Raw genomic sequence first — 14701 nt, 5'->3', positions numbered from 1 at the left:
ATATTACCTAATGTAATATGTAAAGGTTTGTCCAAATTTTTTTTTTGTTGTTGTTGTTTTTTTCAAAAAAAGATGTTCAGCTTCCCTCCGTTGTACGATCGCACCAGCGGCGTGGTCAGTGCAGGAGAGGTCATCCTGAACAAAGAGGCTTTTTGTCTCCGATTAACTGGTGCAGGATGACCGGAGATCCATCTTTGCAGAAGGAGATGAGGCAGATGTGACATGTTGTTTCTCATTAGTGGCAGGCAGCTCACTTTTTCCCTCCGCCCCCACTTTGTTAAAAAAAAAAAAACAACAACTCTCGGCTTTGAACGCATGTGTGACAGCTGGAGACGAGTACTCGGCTAAGTGGAGGAAAATAAATCAAAGCACTTTCCATCTTTTTGTAATGATTTGTCTAATTCTTGTCCGCCGTGTCCACGGAGGAGGAGAGGAGATGGAGGGATGGGATGGGAGGAGGGGGGGGAGATATCGAGGAGAGATGGGAACAGAGCAAGTCAGAGAGACGGTTGGGAGGGAACTGTGTCTTTAGACCAGCTGCACAGCAAATCTGTTTATTCTGCACAATTTGGCATCAAACACAACAGACTGCTGAGTGCTTGCTTCTGCTCATGGCGCCCCATTAAAATGGAATTTATTGCCGCCTTAAGAGTAAGTCCAAATTACACATTTTCACCTCTCTGCTCCATTCCTCTTTTGCACCGTTTCTTTTTCTCCATCTGTGGTGACGTCTTGTAGTTTTAGCCCCCCCCCCCCCCCCTCCTCCCGACGTAGTTCAAGCTGCAACCGTCAGGGCTGCTCATTACAGAGCGATGCAGGCAGTCGTGCCCTCATGCAAGTCGCCCGTCAGTAACCAACTCTGCTGTCACCTAAGTGCCACTCAGGCTGAGATCACCGTTTGAATCGAGTCTGTGGTGGAAGCTCATGCAGCTTACGCTTAGCCCACCCGTTCAATAATGAATGTTTTCCTAATAATCTGAAAAGTCTGGCATGCTGATGTATTCAGGCTGTTTGAGTCGTATTTGGTAGAAGCACTGCTGCAGGTTGTTTGGGGAATGTTTCTACAGGCTTTACACGTTTTTAGTGACCGAGATTTCGCCCTCGTTCTTTCTTGCTGAGCTCAATTTGTAATCGGTTCTCTTAACTGGGTTTAGGTGTGAACTTTAAGTAGGCCATGTGTTGATCTAAACTGGGGATGTTCAAACGTTTTGTCAGGTGGGCCAAAACTGACAAGTCAAAAGTACTCAAGGGTCAAGAAAATCCATCCATCCATCCATCCATCCATCCATCCATCCATCCATCCATCCATCCATCCATCCATCCATTTTCTTACACCCTTGTTCCTCAGTGGGGTCAGGAGAGGTGCTGGTGCCCATCTCCAGCTAGCGTACCGGGCGAGAGGCGGGGTCACCCTGGACAGGTCACCAGTCTGTCACAGGGGTCAAGAAAATGTCAAACAAAAGTTGTAAAAGTCATCTAATTATTTTGTCAAAAATGGATGTTATTCATTATAGATCTAAGACCTAAAAGAAATTGCATATTTTCTGTACTAAGGGAAAATTAACCTCATTTTCAAAATCTCTTGTGCTAGATTGAGCAAATTTACTCTGTAATAAGAAAACAATTTGCTTCACTTTCTTTCATAACACTTAATATTAAGCCAAATGAATTAAGTTAAATTAAAAGTGACTCAACGCAGCAGGCACACCACTGTGCTTCCTCATGATTCAAATGTATAAAAGTCAAGTGGTGTAAATACTGCAGCAAGGCATCGTAATTAGTCTGAAAACCATTTATTTTACAAGTGTAACCAAAACTTTTGGTGTAAAGACAGTATGAACTCTGGGCCCACATCTCACTCCATAAATCTCCTCGGCCAATGATGAATTCATATTTAATGACCGCGGCCATCGTCTGGGAAGGAGGAGCATTCTTTCATTATTGCCTCTTTCCCCTGCTGCTTGGTCGAGATAATTGATTTCTCTGTGGTAACAAGGTATCGACTATCCGCGGCAGCCAGCTAAGACGGTGGTTCGATTCAAAGGAGGAGCGGAGGGAAGCGGGGAGGAGGTGGAGAAAGAGTGGAACGAGGGATGAAGCTGAGGAAAGAGAGCTAGAGCGCTGAAAGCTAACAAGGCATACAATTATCTACAGTTTAGAAATGCTCACAGGTTTGAGGCGTGTGTATAGATCAGGGCAGGTTTTCTGTCTTTTACCAGAGTTTTGGCAGTAAGTGTAGCTTGGTTTAACTTAATCCAGTCGTTGACCCGTATTGAGTGAAAGTGTCAAATGCAAACGAGACGAATCATCTGTTCTCACCGAAGATGTGCTCAATGAAAACAATCTGCCACAGACATACAAGATCTAAAATATGCAAGATAAATTATTTTTAAGGCAACCAAGTGGGAGTTTGTCATTTGATTTATCAAGTGCATATTATGTTGTTCATAGAAGCTCAGTGTAAGTTTAGTGCATGACTTTTTTGTTTTTTTTGAATCAGTGGAGTCATGATTGATGTGAACCTTTTTTCAAGACTCTCAATCTGAAATATTATGATTTTTACTGAATAAACTTAAACAGTGCTCTTGAATGGTGAATGAAACCTGTAGACACAGAAAGACTCAGAACAATGTCAAGTCAAGAGATTTGCCATTTTTACCCTCAGAGGTAAGAGCGTGGTGGTGCAATAAAGAGTCAATTTGCAGATTTATTTGTATCTTTCATATTTGTCAGAAGCCATTTCACTACATATCCTCTGTCACAAAACAGTTCCCTCAGGAAGCTGTGAATAGATCCAATGACCTTTTTATTCTTCCTCCATTAGTTAAATCACCTACGCCATTTATCTCCCAATCAGACATTGTTAGTTTTAATCTTTTGTAAAAATGAACCTGGCTAACCCTTATACAAGTTACCTGCTGACAAGCTGTGACTTCAACACCTGGTCACTCAGACCGACTGACTACCACACTTAACAGCGGCAGGTGGATTCAACCCCCTTGCCATTTCAGTTCTGTCAGAAAACACTCTGCGATGTCTAAAGAGCTGTACAACTCCCTTTTAGCTCCACTATCGGCCTTAAAATCTTTTTCTTTCTTTCCTTTTTTCCACCAAACTTTTTAACTCTCCCCCTCAGGAAAAGGAATGGTGACTGAAATAGGAGAAAAACTGAGGGAAGGCGGGAAAGTTAGGCCTGATAGAAACTGAACAGTAAACATAAAAATATGCATTATTGGTGCTGTTCCTCTTAATCCATAAAGTTCTTTCAAACCGTACCCAGTAGCCATTTTTCTGCTGCTCATTTCAAGCAATTGTGCTGCATCTATTGATTCTGATTCACTTGAAACCTCTCACAGGTGACAATGTGTTTTCATGTATTTATTTCCATGGAAAAAGAAAAAAAGTATTCTGGTCAGAATTTAGTTTATTAATTAAATGATCAGATGGGAGGCCTTCAAATTGCACTTATTGAGCCGATATCTCTGCGATGCTGCCAATATTTACCCTGAACTCAAGCAGACGCCTGCTACGTGCCCCACACAGCAACAGCCTGACACATATACAGTCGATAGCCGCAATAATTAACTTTATGACTCGGGTAATTATTGATTGCACTCATGATCCAGACGAAGGTGCTCGTTCCGATCTCCTCTCTGGCACATCCGCCCCGCAGTTCGCTGTATAAATAGAGGAATTAAGCGCAGCTCTTGTTGTTACGCGTTTACCAGCTTACATTGTAATTTATTTAAGAGCTCTTAATTGGACTAGTTACTCATTTGGCCCTCGCCGGTCCCACAGCAGAACGGAGCTCGATCACCGCACGCTGGGGCATGCTGGAGTATGGAGCTACAGAGACGCACTGTACACAGCCAGCTGTTTGATGTCTGCAGCATGCCAGCGTATGCTGCACCACACAGCATAAATAAACACAAAAATCCCCCGGTGAGAGGACAGATCGACACACAGGAGACCTTATTTCAGGCTAATCAACTATTAATGTTGATTTGAAATTCAGTTTCTTTTTTCTTTTTTTTTTCCTGCAGGCTCTTCTCTGCAGTTATTTCTGGCTGAATGGATGTTTTAAGCAGGAAAAAAGAAAGCGAGAACAGACGTAGTTGGATGAAACTGAGCACCATATTTTCACCATCTCCGCTTCCCCATGCGCACACATACAAACAGCTGGACTTGAATCTCAGAGGACCAAATGGGTTGCTAAGGCGATGTATTAAATGAGGCCACATAAATGTATGTCAGTGGGTTCTGCCTGGCTTAGCACTCTCCACAATAAGTGCTAATGGAATAACTATAAGATGTATAAATGATCCTTGCTTTAATTCATAATAATGCTGGACCTCATCGCCTGCCCATTCAGCCCAATAGATTATGGAAATAGCTCTAATGACTATTGGAACAATGAGCTGAAAGGCATTATCATTCAGGGACGCGTCAGCTTTGGAATAGCTGGCACTGTGCTTTTGCCCTTTCACTGAAGATCTGAAATACCAACGGCCTTGCATTCAATTAAAAGAAGAGAAATGAAGAATTACACCAGAGCTTCGAGGAACATTAATAACACACTTTAATGTGGTAATAATTATCCGCGTCAAAAAGGTGCAAAAGCCTTTTGTTCGGGTTGAATTATATTTAATAAAAACTAGCATCTCCTATTGTGTATACAGAGACGGCCTTAAATCAGAAGGCTTTCTTCCCCCAACAGACCTACTTCATGCATAAAGACAAAGCAGCAGGATTACAATGTTTTATTTTTAGCTTGGCAATTGATGCAGAGACAAATGAATGTGAACCATTCAGTTGTGAAATCTTTGGTATGTTATTCAGGTAAACAATGCCACAAAAAAAAAGAAATATGCATTTAAAAAATGGAATATAATATTTGCCAAACATGACCATACAATCAGGGCCTCACATCAAACTTAAGTTGATTTTGCTTTTTCGAGTTATTTTTATGCATCGTGTATCCTAAACATCCCTACAACACTTAAAGGAGACAATAAAAGCAGCATGGGAGGATGTTATGTTACGCTTTTTTTTTTTTTGGTCATATGTATAGTGTAACACTTTAGTTAAATATATATGCAAATAAATTGGATGTCAAACAGAGCAGATGGAGGTTTCACTTTAAGCTCACATGAGTGAGGCTTTGGTTTGCAGAAAAATATGCGTGCAAGTATGTCTGAATGATTATGTGCAGAATACATACAGTAAATCCTATTCACTGCTGAAGGATTGCATGTATTTAATGATGCAACAGCACCCTCTAGTGGTCGAAGTTGCCATGAAGAAAACGCCTTGTCATTATTAGAGTATTATTGCATTAGTAAAGTGATTTAGAAATAAAAGTGATTTGTTTGTATAGTAAAACACATCAACAAAGAAAAAAAGTCTTACATAAAAGAGAAAAAAAAATACACTGGCCACTAACAAAATAGTTCCCCATTCATTGTTTTAGTCGAGTATTTGACGTGTGCTGGCTTGACAGGTGGTTACAATCACAACATCTCACAAAAAGCATAATTTGCTCAAAATGGTTGCTTGGTTACTAAAGGCTTCTCTGTTTCTATAATTACAGAGAAGAAATCACAATTTTCAGCAACAAAGTATAAGTGATCAAAGATAGCAAATCAAATTATATTTTTGAAAAGAAAAAAAAACATGGGAAGTTCTATAAAAATAATAATAATAAAAAAACACTCAGAAAATTGTCACATGTGATTGCACAGTCATTTTCCTACATGATTAGACAAAAGTATAGCTTGTTTTTGCAGTCAGTAACATTCATATGGATCAAAATGTTTTGGCTTTCCTGCCTTTACTTCAGCTGTGGGGAAGCGAAGAAGCTTCCCTGACGGTTGGAGGCTGACGTGGCTTTGCTCTTGCTCCCAAATCTAAGAGTTCGAAATCAAGGAGTTAAAAAATGGACAAACAATATTTGCAGCTTAGCATTAAAAATAATGTCACTATACAGTTAAAAAAAAAAAACATTTAAAAAAATAAATACTGTGGATAAATGTCAGCTGTTCTTGCTTTAATGCACATAGTGAAGCTGCAGGAAAATTCGGAAACTATGCAATAATAATATCACATAGACTAGTCAATTTAAATATTCTTATTAGATTAGAAAAAAAGACAGTCAAGTCTTGAACCTTTCCAAGTTTTTTCCAGCTTACAAACCCACAAACTGCAAGATACTTTTTGTGATAGACCAACGCAAAATAGTACACATCATTGTAGAGAAGACAAACAACCATGCATATGCATTCAGCTTCTTTACTCAATAAAATCCAGTGAGTCAACTGAACTTTTTCACCTGGATACAAAACAACATGTGGGACATGATGGAAAACATCTCACCCTGACCCCACATCCTGTGTGGTAGATATTAACTAAAAACAGGCCAGAGGGGACGGAAGATGAATAAACCTTAAAAACAGTTCAAGAGAGCAAACGACCCGACTAAAATGGAAAGATTTAGATGAAAGCATATTTGTGTATTTTAAAATGTCCCGGTCCAAACCTAAATCTATTTGATGATGTGTGGCAAGACTAAAAAAAAAAAGAAAAGAAAAATGTTCGCAGACACTCTTCAGCCAGTCTGACAGAGCTTTGGCTACTTTGCAAAGAGGAATGGGTAAAATGTTTAGTTTCTAGACGACTAAATCTGGTAATTTACCAGAGGACTGAAATGTACTTTCATTATTAACTCTGGGCTGCTAAATACAAATGTACCCCACACTTTGCAGATTTTTACTTTCAAAAAAACTACTGAAAACCACAAATCGCTTGACTTTACAACGTACTAAATACGAACACAGACATTTGTAATTGAAATGTGAAAAAAGTTAGAGTGTGAACTCTTCTACAAGGCTCTGCAGTTATATTTTATGTATAGGAAAAACAATGCATTACAGTGTGAAAGCGTATAAGTGCTTACAGGGTGGTGCTGGTGAGGGTCTGCATGACCCGCTGAGACAGTGAGCTGGAGGACGGCGTTTTGGGAAGCATCTGGTGTTCTGGGGTCGTCACTGGTCCCAGTATGCTCACTGGAAATTCAACAAACAGGAAGAACTGGTGTCAATAACATAAATATCCCCTCTTTGCTTGGTACAGAGAAATTTGAAACTGGTGTTAGAGCCTTGGGGATTGACTGAGGTTTTGTGGGTTGGTTTGCATATCGATGGTGCCGGGAGGAACTGAAACAAGAACATGAAAAGCTTCCTTGAGTTGCCCCAAAAACTAGAAGGAAGTTTAGAGGTTGGACTTTTTTTTGGCTTTGGCTCTCAAAACAGAAAAAAAGTCTTTTTAATACGACTGCTTAAAGAGAAATATCTTTTTTCCCATTAGTGTTTGGCCTGATATGAGTTGACATGCTCAATTCAGTGTGTTCCAGTTTCTGAATGCTTTAGTTTCTTATGTTTTTCCTCTTATAAGTTAAATAACTCCAGAGAAACTTTTACAGGCTTCATGCTTGATTTAAGCACAAAACTGTATTAAACTGTAAAAAAAATAAAATAAAATAAAATAATCCCATGAAAACACTGACAAAAAACCCCTGAAACCGTTTTGTAATATGCAGTTAACAGGTTGACAGTAAAGCAGACAGGAGCCCTGAAGCGCACAATGGAAAGGCACCAGAAAGTCAAGAAGAATACAACAGGGAAAACCTATTCCATTCACTCAAAGTTGTCAAAATCTACTAGCTAAAGTATCTCAAAACTCAAGAGATTTACTATTTATTTTATCTTATCAGTGTGCAGTGATCCACCTTTGTGGCTTGGAGTGTCGGTGTTCTGAGGCGTCTCCATGTCTACGTTATCGGGATGAGCAAACCGGCCCCAGTAGCTCCCAGGAATACTCAGCAGGCGCTCAACGATCTACGGAAACAGAAAATAAGCTGCTTTCTCCGTCACAAAACCTTCAGAGAGCCACAACTCATCAATCAAACCAAAAGTAAAAAATATGAATTACCTCAGCTGTCAACATTAAACACTTCTAAACTAAAGACTAAGGTTGAGAGTATTGTTGTTCCTGACTCACTTTAGCTCGTTCATCTTTTATTTATTTAAGTCATTTTTAACCTTCCCATACACAAGTCAAAGAAAAAAAAAAAAACAGAAAACACACACAATGCTCAAAAGAAAAACCAAAAAGAATATACCAAAAGAAAAGAATAAAACAGGAATAAACTAAATTTAAATTCCTATCAATGGCAAGAACACAAGGTGCAGACCACTTTACCCTCTGTTGTCTGCTGGTATCATGCAGGATGGTCATGGGGTCTGGGTCAGGAACGGCATGACCCACCAACGTGGGACCAAAAACCCTGGCCAGGTTGCTTACATCCATCTTAGTGTCCACACTCTGAGACACCCTAGTGATCAAATGCAGAGTTTTAAGTAAAATTAAACTTTGTACAAGCCTGACAGAACGAAGCTTTGCACGATAAGCTGCTGAAACCTAAAAGATGAAAATTACTTGTGCAGGTGAATCATCAGACAGGCCAGTGTGTCCCGGTTAGGTGGGGGAAGCTCACTGATGGCCTGATACAACAGCGCGAGGCTGTTGTCATCATCTTGTATCTCTACACAGAAACATACAGTTTCCATAAACTGATGGATAACAAACAAAACAGCCAGTTGCTGCTGAAAGTCTCAGAGACTCACCGGCTGCTTCCATGAAGACTTTGTTGAGGCGGAAGGTGAGAAGTGGCTCGGGCAGATTTCTTAGGAAGTCTTTGAGGACACCGGTGACGACATTGATGTCCTCGACTTTATTAAGAGAAGGCAAAGTCTTGCCTCGGATCAGCTTCTCCTTCAGCTCCTTCACCTGGCGCTCATGGCCAGAGACTCTGTAAAGGCCAACCTGCAGGAACGGAAAGACTAACTGTACCTCAGCCGGCATCGTGCTCAACCTGTGATACCATAGCAACACTCAGGACTAACAGGAGAGGAGTCATCTAAAGTATCACTACAGGAGAGAAAATCCCAGTGGATGCAGAAGCCATTTAGTGCTAAAGTTTTTCCACATTTTGTTATGTTACAACCTTCTTACAAGATGGTTGAAAATTATTTTTCTCCTCAAAAATTATAATGATAAACTGATGCATTTCCAGCCTTGGCTGGCGTTCTTCCAGGTGTGTCCTGTTTCCACCGATCATGTTCAGATGTTTTCATATTGCCTGGATTACACAAAAATGGCACTAATTTTTCCAAAAGGTAATGTGGGAAAAAAAAAGTGTATGGTCTGAAAACTCAAGCACAAGATTGTTTGTTGTTCAGAATATAAATTCTCTGGTCTTATGAACATAAAATACAACTTCGAACCAGAGCATCATGACTGGGGGGAAAAAAAGACTGCTTATCGTCATGGTAACACTATCTTTACTGTAAAGCATGGTTGCTCATCGTGTTGCAGGGATGCTTTTCTAGAAAGACATCCCCAAATACAGCAGCCAAATATAAAGAAAGCCTGCTCTGGAACTCAAATTAAATCAACAAATTACCTCCATACACTTAAACGTCTCTGGAAAGACTTAAAAATAACCGTCTGACTGCAGCTGAGAGAATTTGCAGAAGATAAAAGTATAAAATAGTGATAATAAAAGCAGGGTGTGCCTCGTTTGCAATACCCGAGAAGATTTGAAGTAGTCTTTGCTGAAAATGTGCTCCAAAATATGTTGAGCAAAAGATAAATCCTGTCTCGTTTTTATTCAATTTTTAAAAATTAGATTAATTCATTTCATAACATAACAAAAGGTGGAAAAAAAAATCAAAATGCTGGGAATTATCCACATGCACAGGTTCATAAAACAGTTTGTTTTTTCTATTGTCTGACCTCATGAAGGCCTCTGCGTTCAATCTCTTTGATGCAGTAGATGACCAAAGCCGGGATCCTTGGGGAGCTGGTTGGAGCAAAGTCAGCCAGTGTAGTCTGCACAGAAAGGACATCTTAATGAGTACATGACCTGGAAATACTTGTTAAGAGTCCATTTATCAAATGAGTGCGTTTTTATATACAGCATCAAATAAACTTTATAAAACTTTGCTTTAAGAGTGAGGTATAAACTAATAATCTAAACACCTGTGTTATTATTTTTGCAGTTTTTGTTCTCGTTTATGAAAGGAGCCGCCTGCCTGGTCAGGATGGTCATTTATACCCACAGGGGAGACATTTTGAAGTAAACGGAGTCAACCTCACCAGATTCCAGGAAGACCGAACACATAACAAATTTGCTCCATTTTGTTCCTTTGTTCTCACAGTGGATAGAAATGTCGTCAGACTTTCAGAAATCTCAAAATAAAAGGTAAACGTCTCCATTGTAATAAACATCATGAGTGTTGTGTGGAGTAAAGTTGGGAAAACATTTTGCAATCTTCTGCCTGGACTGGGGATCAAACAATTAACTGGATTAATTGTGATGAATCTGTTATTGAAATAATTTAGCAATCAATCAATAATTACCTATAGACTCAAAAATAGCCATTCGCTGTGAAAAAAAGAACATATTCAGCAATTTTTTTAAGCCAAAACGGTGAAAAATATTTATACGTTTTGCAATTAACATTAAAAACATTTTATCTACAAATATTTTTCACCCAAAACTCATCAAGTGGCACAGTTAAAGCTTTGTCTAGTTCGAATTCACCTTAGGAATTCTGCGTTACTGCATTTTAAATAAAATATCTGCAGAATATGGCTTTTTTTTCCCATCTGATTAATCGATTCGTTGTCAGAATTATAGAATAATCAATAACTAAAATAATTAGTGTGCAGCCCAAGCACAATCACATATTGTAAAAAATAAAAATAAATAAAAAACATAGAAGGGAGCAGCACAGGAATCCAGTCTGTCTCTGTGCTTTACCAGAATATAGGCCTCAACCTGATTGAGAAGCTTTAGCATCTGCCATGTAAAGGAACCAGAAATAAAGCGATCAGAAACATACCTCTGTTCCCCTGATGGGCGTTTCAAGAGCTGAGGGATTACACGGCAGGGGGCAGTTATCCCGACACTCCGGATGGGTCACAATCCTGCAGTCCTGGCAGCGAAGACAAATCTTGCCGAACTTTGTTCTTCTTCCGCAAGGTGCACAGAACTCAGACTTGATCACCTGATAGATAGGTATGTAGTTCATTAAAAATTAGGTTTTCGAATGAAAAACAAATAAAGAGAAGAACTTAGACCAACCGTTTTGGGAATGAAGTGGTGCTTCTTCCCTCCTTTAATTTGAGGAGTCTGGAACTGAACTGGGGTTTCAGAGACCGGCTTGCTGGGGGCTTCACTGGCAGTGTCATAGTGGTCAGTGGTGGTTGTGTTAGCCAACGCTGGAGATAATCATTTTGTTGGTCAAATGGCAAAGATCAGAAAAATTTAATTTAACCACACATTTTGCTTTCATTGGTAATAAATCGCGTTGTGAGGAAAAAGTGAAATGAAAAGAAAAGTCCTTACCACTCCTCCTCCTGCTGCGGGTCCAGTAAGGCACCGTCTCGATGGTGGAGACCGCCTCGACGCCGCCGCTCGCAGGCAGGGTGATCGTCGTTTTGGCCACGATGGACTCATTATTCTGAAGCGTAATAAAGGAGACATTTTATGTAATCTTCGTCAAGAGAAAGATGAACTTATAAAGAACTAAAACAGGTTGTGTTTAAAATGTCGTGGAGCCCAGCGGGCTCCAGGGGGCAGCATTACTCTTTCTGATGTACGGCCTGTGGAGCGGGGCTTCTTCACTGCTTGTGGAGGACCATCTGTGAGTTTTCTAGAGGAACGCTGCAGTTTCAAAAGTAAATTGTGCAAACCAAGAAAATGAGAAATCAGAGTCAGTGAACTGAATCGATAATTAGACCTCAAACAAAAAAAACGGCTAAACCATTAGGTCATTAGTGGGAGAAAACACGTTTGAAAAAGATGAGTAATGACGTGACTCACTCGTTTCGGCCGTCTGCGGAGTCTCACATTCTTCATCACAGAAGAATCCCAGTCCTAAAGGAGAGAAGGCAGCGTAAAAATATTGAGCCACTTTATTAATGAGGTCCTTAAGTCCCAGCTACTGTAACTGTTTGACACAAAAAGCTTACCAGAGAGTCATCTGTTTGGTCATAGCTGATATCTGACAGCAGTGTTGATTCCTCAACTCTACTTAGTCTGTAATATAAAATCAGCATCAGTGAACAAACCATGTGTGGTAATGGCTAGTTAGAGAAAGGCCACATTCAGTGTTAGAAGACAATTTTCACACATTACAGTTGATTTACATGTCATGATGCAGAACAAAATATAAAATTATATTTATGACAGGTTTGGAAAAAACAAAAACAAAGTTTGTGGCATAATTTGACAAAATGTCAAAAAGTTTAAACGGTGTGAATACTTTTGCTATTTGGAATTTTACTCTTTTTTAAATTGAACCTCCCACTTGGTATAATAGCTCTACCTGGAGCGCCACACAAACTCCATTCCTTATTATCTAAGGAATTTGGCTGCAACACATGCAGCAACTTTTCAGACCATGTTGCGTGAGGCTGACCTTCGGCTGGAGTTGAGGTTGGTTTTGGCGCCTTGTGCTGCCTGCGAATGGGTGCTGAGAAAGGCCAGGGCTGACCGCTGCTCCTCACTGAGGTGAACACTGCTGCCATTATTCTCTGCGATCAGCAGCTCCCGGATCAGCTGTACCTGCCGCTCCTTTTATCGTCACAAAGCAGCAGGATGACAGAGACAAGTTAATGCAGATGAATTTTATTTAATTTTTTTTTATTAAAATTGACAACATAAATGACTTTTTCTGTTGTTGTTGTTTTTTTAAAATACAATAAACTATACAGAACTCTACAAACAGAAAACGTAAGAAATCAGTTAGACACCAACTAGTTTCTCATAGACGGCCTCTGCCTTCTGTCGTCGACGGATCTCCACATCCACCTGGTTTCGCGCGTGTTTTAGTTTGACCTCCAGTGCCCCCCTCTCCGTTTCCACTTTGGCCAATACTTCTTTGCAAGAAACCAGCTCATCACCTGCCAATAGCCACTTCTTACGACAGTCTTCAAAGTTCACTGCCATCTGGAGGAACTCTGCAGGGCAGGAGAAAGGTGCAACAGACTTACCAACAACATGCATTTTAATTAGCCAAAAAATTATTACATTTTATTTATTATCACAGCAGCACTATGTAATACATCAAAATCGCAAAGGTTGGATTGGATGACATTTTTATTTAGATTTTATCTTCACTTATGCTCTGCAGCCCAGTCCTACACATTTGGCCACTTTCAAGGACTTTCTCTGCACTGAAACTGAATTTAGTGACCGAGAGGCTAAAGCTTACAAAGAATGTCGAAACACCGCAATGATGGAAAATAAAGATTTGAGGGTTGATGCAGCAAAATCACAAATATTGCAACTGAATTCAAGACATGAGTAGCATGATCTTGCTTTTTAGAATGCGTCAATAGAACGACAACAGAATTCTCAGATTCACAAATGCCATTTGAAAAGCACAAATAAAAAATAGAAGCATTAGTTATTATGTAAGAGAAATACAAAGTTTATATAATGTGGCGAGGAAACAAAAGATAAAGTATTTGTCGTACTGTTTCCTTTTTTGCCGCACTTCTCCAGACCTGGAAACCGATTCAAACATTTCCAGCCAGTGTAGCGAGATTTACTGCTGTAGCACTAAGCAAGCTAAGCAAACTACAGAGTCGGAAAATACCACACTGAGGTCTGGTGGTAACTTACGTGGTTCAATGTTCTCATTCAGAGCGTCCAGGTGAGCTCCGAGACTCTGAAACTGGTTGAACAGGTTCACAACGGACATCTCCATGTTGTATCACTGCGACTGTTAGCAAAAACAAATGAGTTATTGAGCTAGGAATGTATCTTTTGTTGTACGCGATATGTATCATTGTTTTCCAGTAGCACAAGCACTTGCTGGAAAGTACCATTTCAAACATTCCATGTATATACAGTTAGAGCGCAAAATACATCGTAAAACTACGTTATACACATATTTAAGACAGACATAAAGTTTTTTAAATGAGCATTTTAAAAAAGTTGCTAGTGTGCGTTAGCACCCAGTTAACAGTTCATCTCGACATTAATTAATCACGTCAAAACCCACAAATCAGTTACCTGTCCAATATACAGTCCGTGGGATAGTTAGATGGACGTGTATAATATTTGTGTCCTCAGCGGAGATCTGGTCGTGTGTTAGCACAGCATCAACACTGCCACGCCTGGCAGAGCTTCCACATTCCTTCAGTTCAAAATCAGCGCCGGTTTTCTTCTTCGTCAAATAGAAGCTGGTGTCAGGGAACTCTGCCGCCCCCACACAGCCAGACTTGTAACTGCACATAGGACGGCAATTAGTTTCGGTCAAGTGAATAAATAAGGATATTTTAGATGTAGTTCTCTTAAAGGACTACAGTATTATAATAATGAATATCTTACCTACCTGCAGTAAGTAGATTTATAATTTGGAGTAAATTTAATGGATCTTTCACACCAGGAAAGGTTTACCACTGTTCCCATGCTTTCTCCATTTGTAGATAATGGGTCTTTCATTTTGGTTTACTGGAATCCCAAAGCCTTAGAAGTGGATTTGTAAGCATTTCCAGACTGACAGAGTTGAATGATTTTGTTTTGCTTCTCTTCTAGGGTTTATTTTCAGGCCATTTATGTAGGCGA

The 14701-nt window shown here is 39.8% G+C and overlaps 1 protein-coding gene across 1 annotated transcript; it reads right to left on the bottom strand.

Moving 5' to 3' along the window:
* Nucleotides 1-4555: 4555 nt before the first annotated feature.
* LOC103464955 (rac GTPase-activating protein 1-like) lies at nucleotides 4556-14302 on the bottom strand. The gene is made up of 17 exons (XM_008409391.1): nucleotides 14147-14302; nucleotides 13754-13853; nucleotides 12884-13086; nucleotides 12546-12700; nucleotides 12097-12163; nucleotides 11948-12001; nucleotides 11711-11788; nucleotides 11471-11585; nucleotides 11207-11343; nucleotides 10965-11129; nucleotides 9853-9948; nucleotides 8682-8880; nucleotides 8494-8599; nucleotides 8257-8389; nucleotides 7784-7892; nucleotides 6953-7061; nucleotides 4556-5906 (listed from the first exon to the last, which is right to left on the bottom strand). Exons 2-17 carry the CDS (start codon nucleotides 13836-13838, stop codon nucleotides 5831-5833), a joined length of 1887 nt encoding a protein of 628 aa, XP_008407613.1. The 5' UTR covers nucleotides 13839-13853; nucleotides 14147-14302; the 3' UTR covers nucleotides 4556-5830.
* Nucleotides 14303-14701: the final 399 nt, after the last annotated feature.

Source organism: Poecilia reticulata, linkage group LG5 (genome assembly GCF_000633615.1).
Source record: "Poecilia reticulata strain Guanapo linkage group LG5, Guppy_female_1.0+MT, whole genome shotgun sequence".
Classification (NCBI taxonomy): Eukaryota; Metazoa; Chordata; class Actinopteri; order Cyprinodontiformes; family Poeciliidae; genus Poecilia; species Poecilia reticulata.
This window is presented reverse-complemented; position numbering and strand designations above follow the sequence as displayed.

What these genes read in the sequence shown, in the direction of transcription:
- LOC103464955 (XM_008409391.1), bottom strand. Translation starts at nt 13,838, where the DNA reads ATGGAGATGTCCGTTGTGAACCTGTTCAACCAGTTTCAGAGTCTCGGA. An exon ending in AACGCAGAGGCCTTCATGAG is followed by an intron (nt 8,881 to 9,852) that starts GTCAGACAATAG and finishes CCGTTCCTGCAG; the next exon opens with GTTGGCCTTTACAGAGTCTC. An exon ending in ACCCTCACCAGCACCACCCT is followed by an intron (nt 5,907 to 6,952) that starts GTAAGCACTTAT and finishes TCGAACTCTTAG; the next exon opens with ATTTGGGAGCAAGAGCAAAG.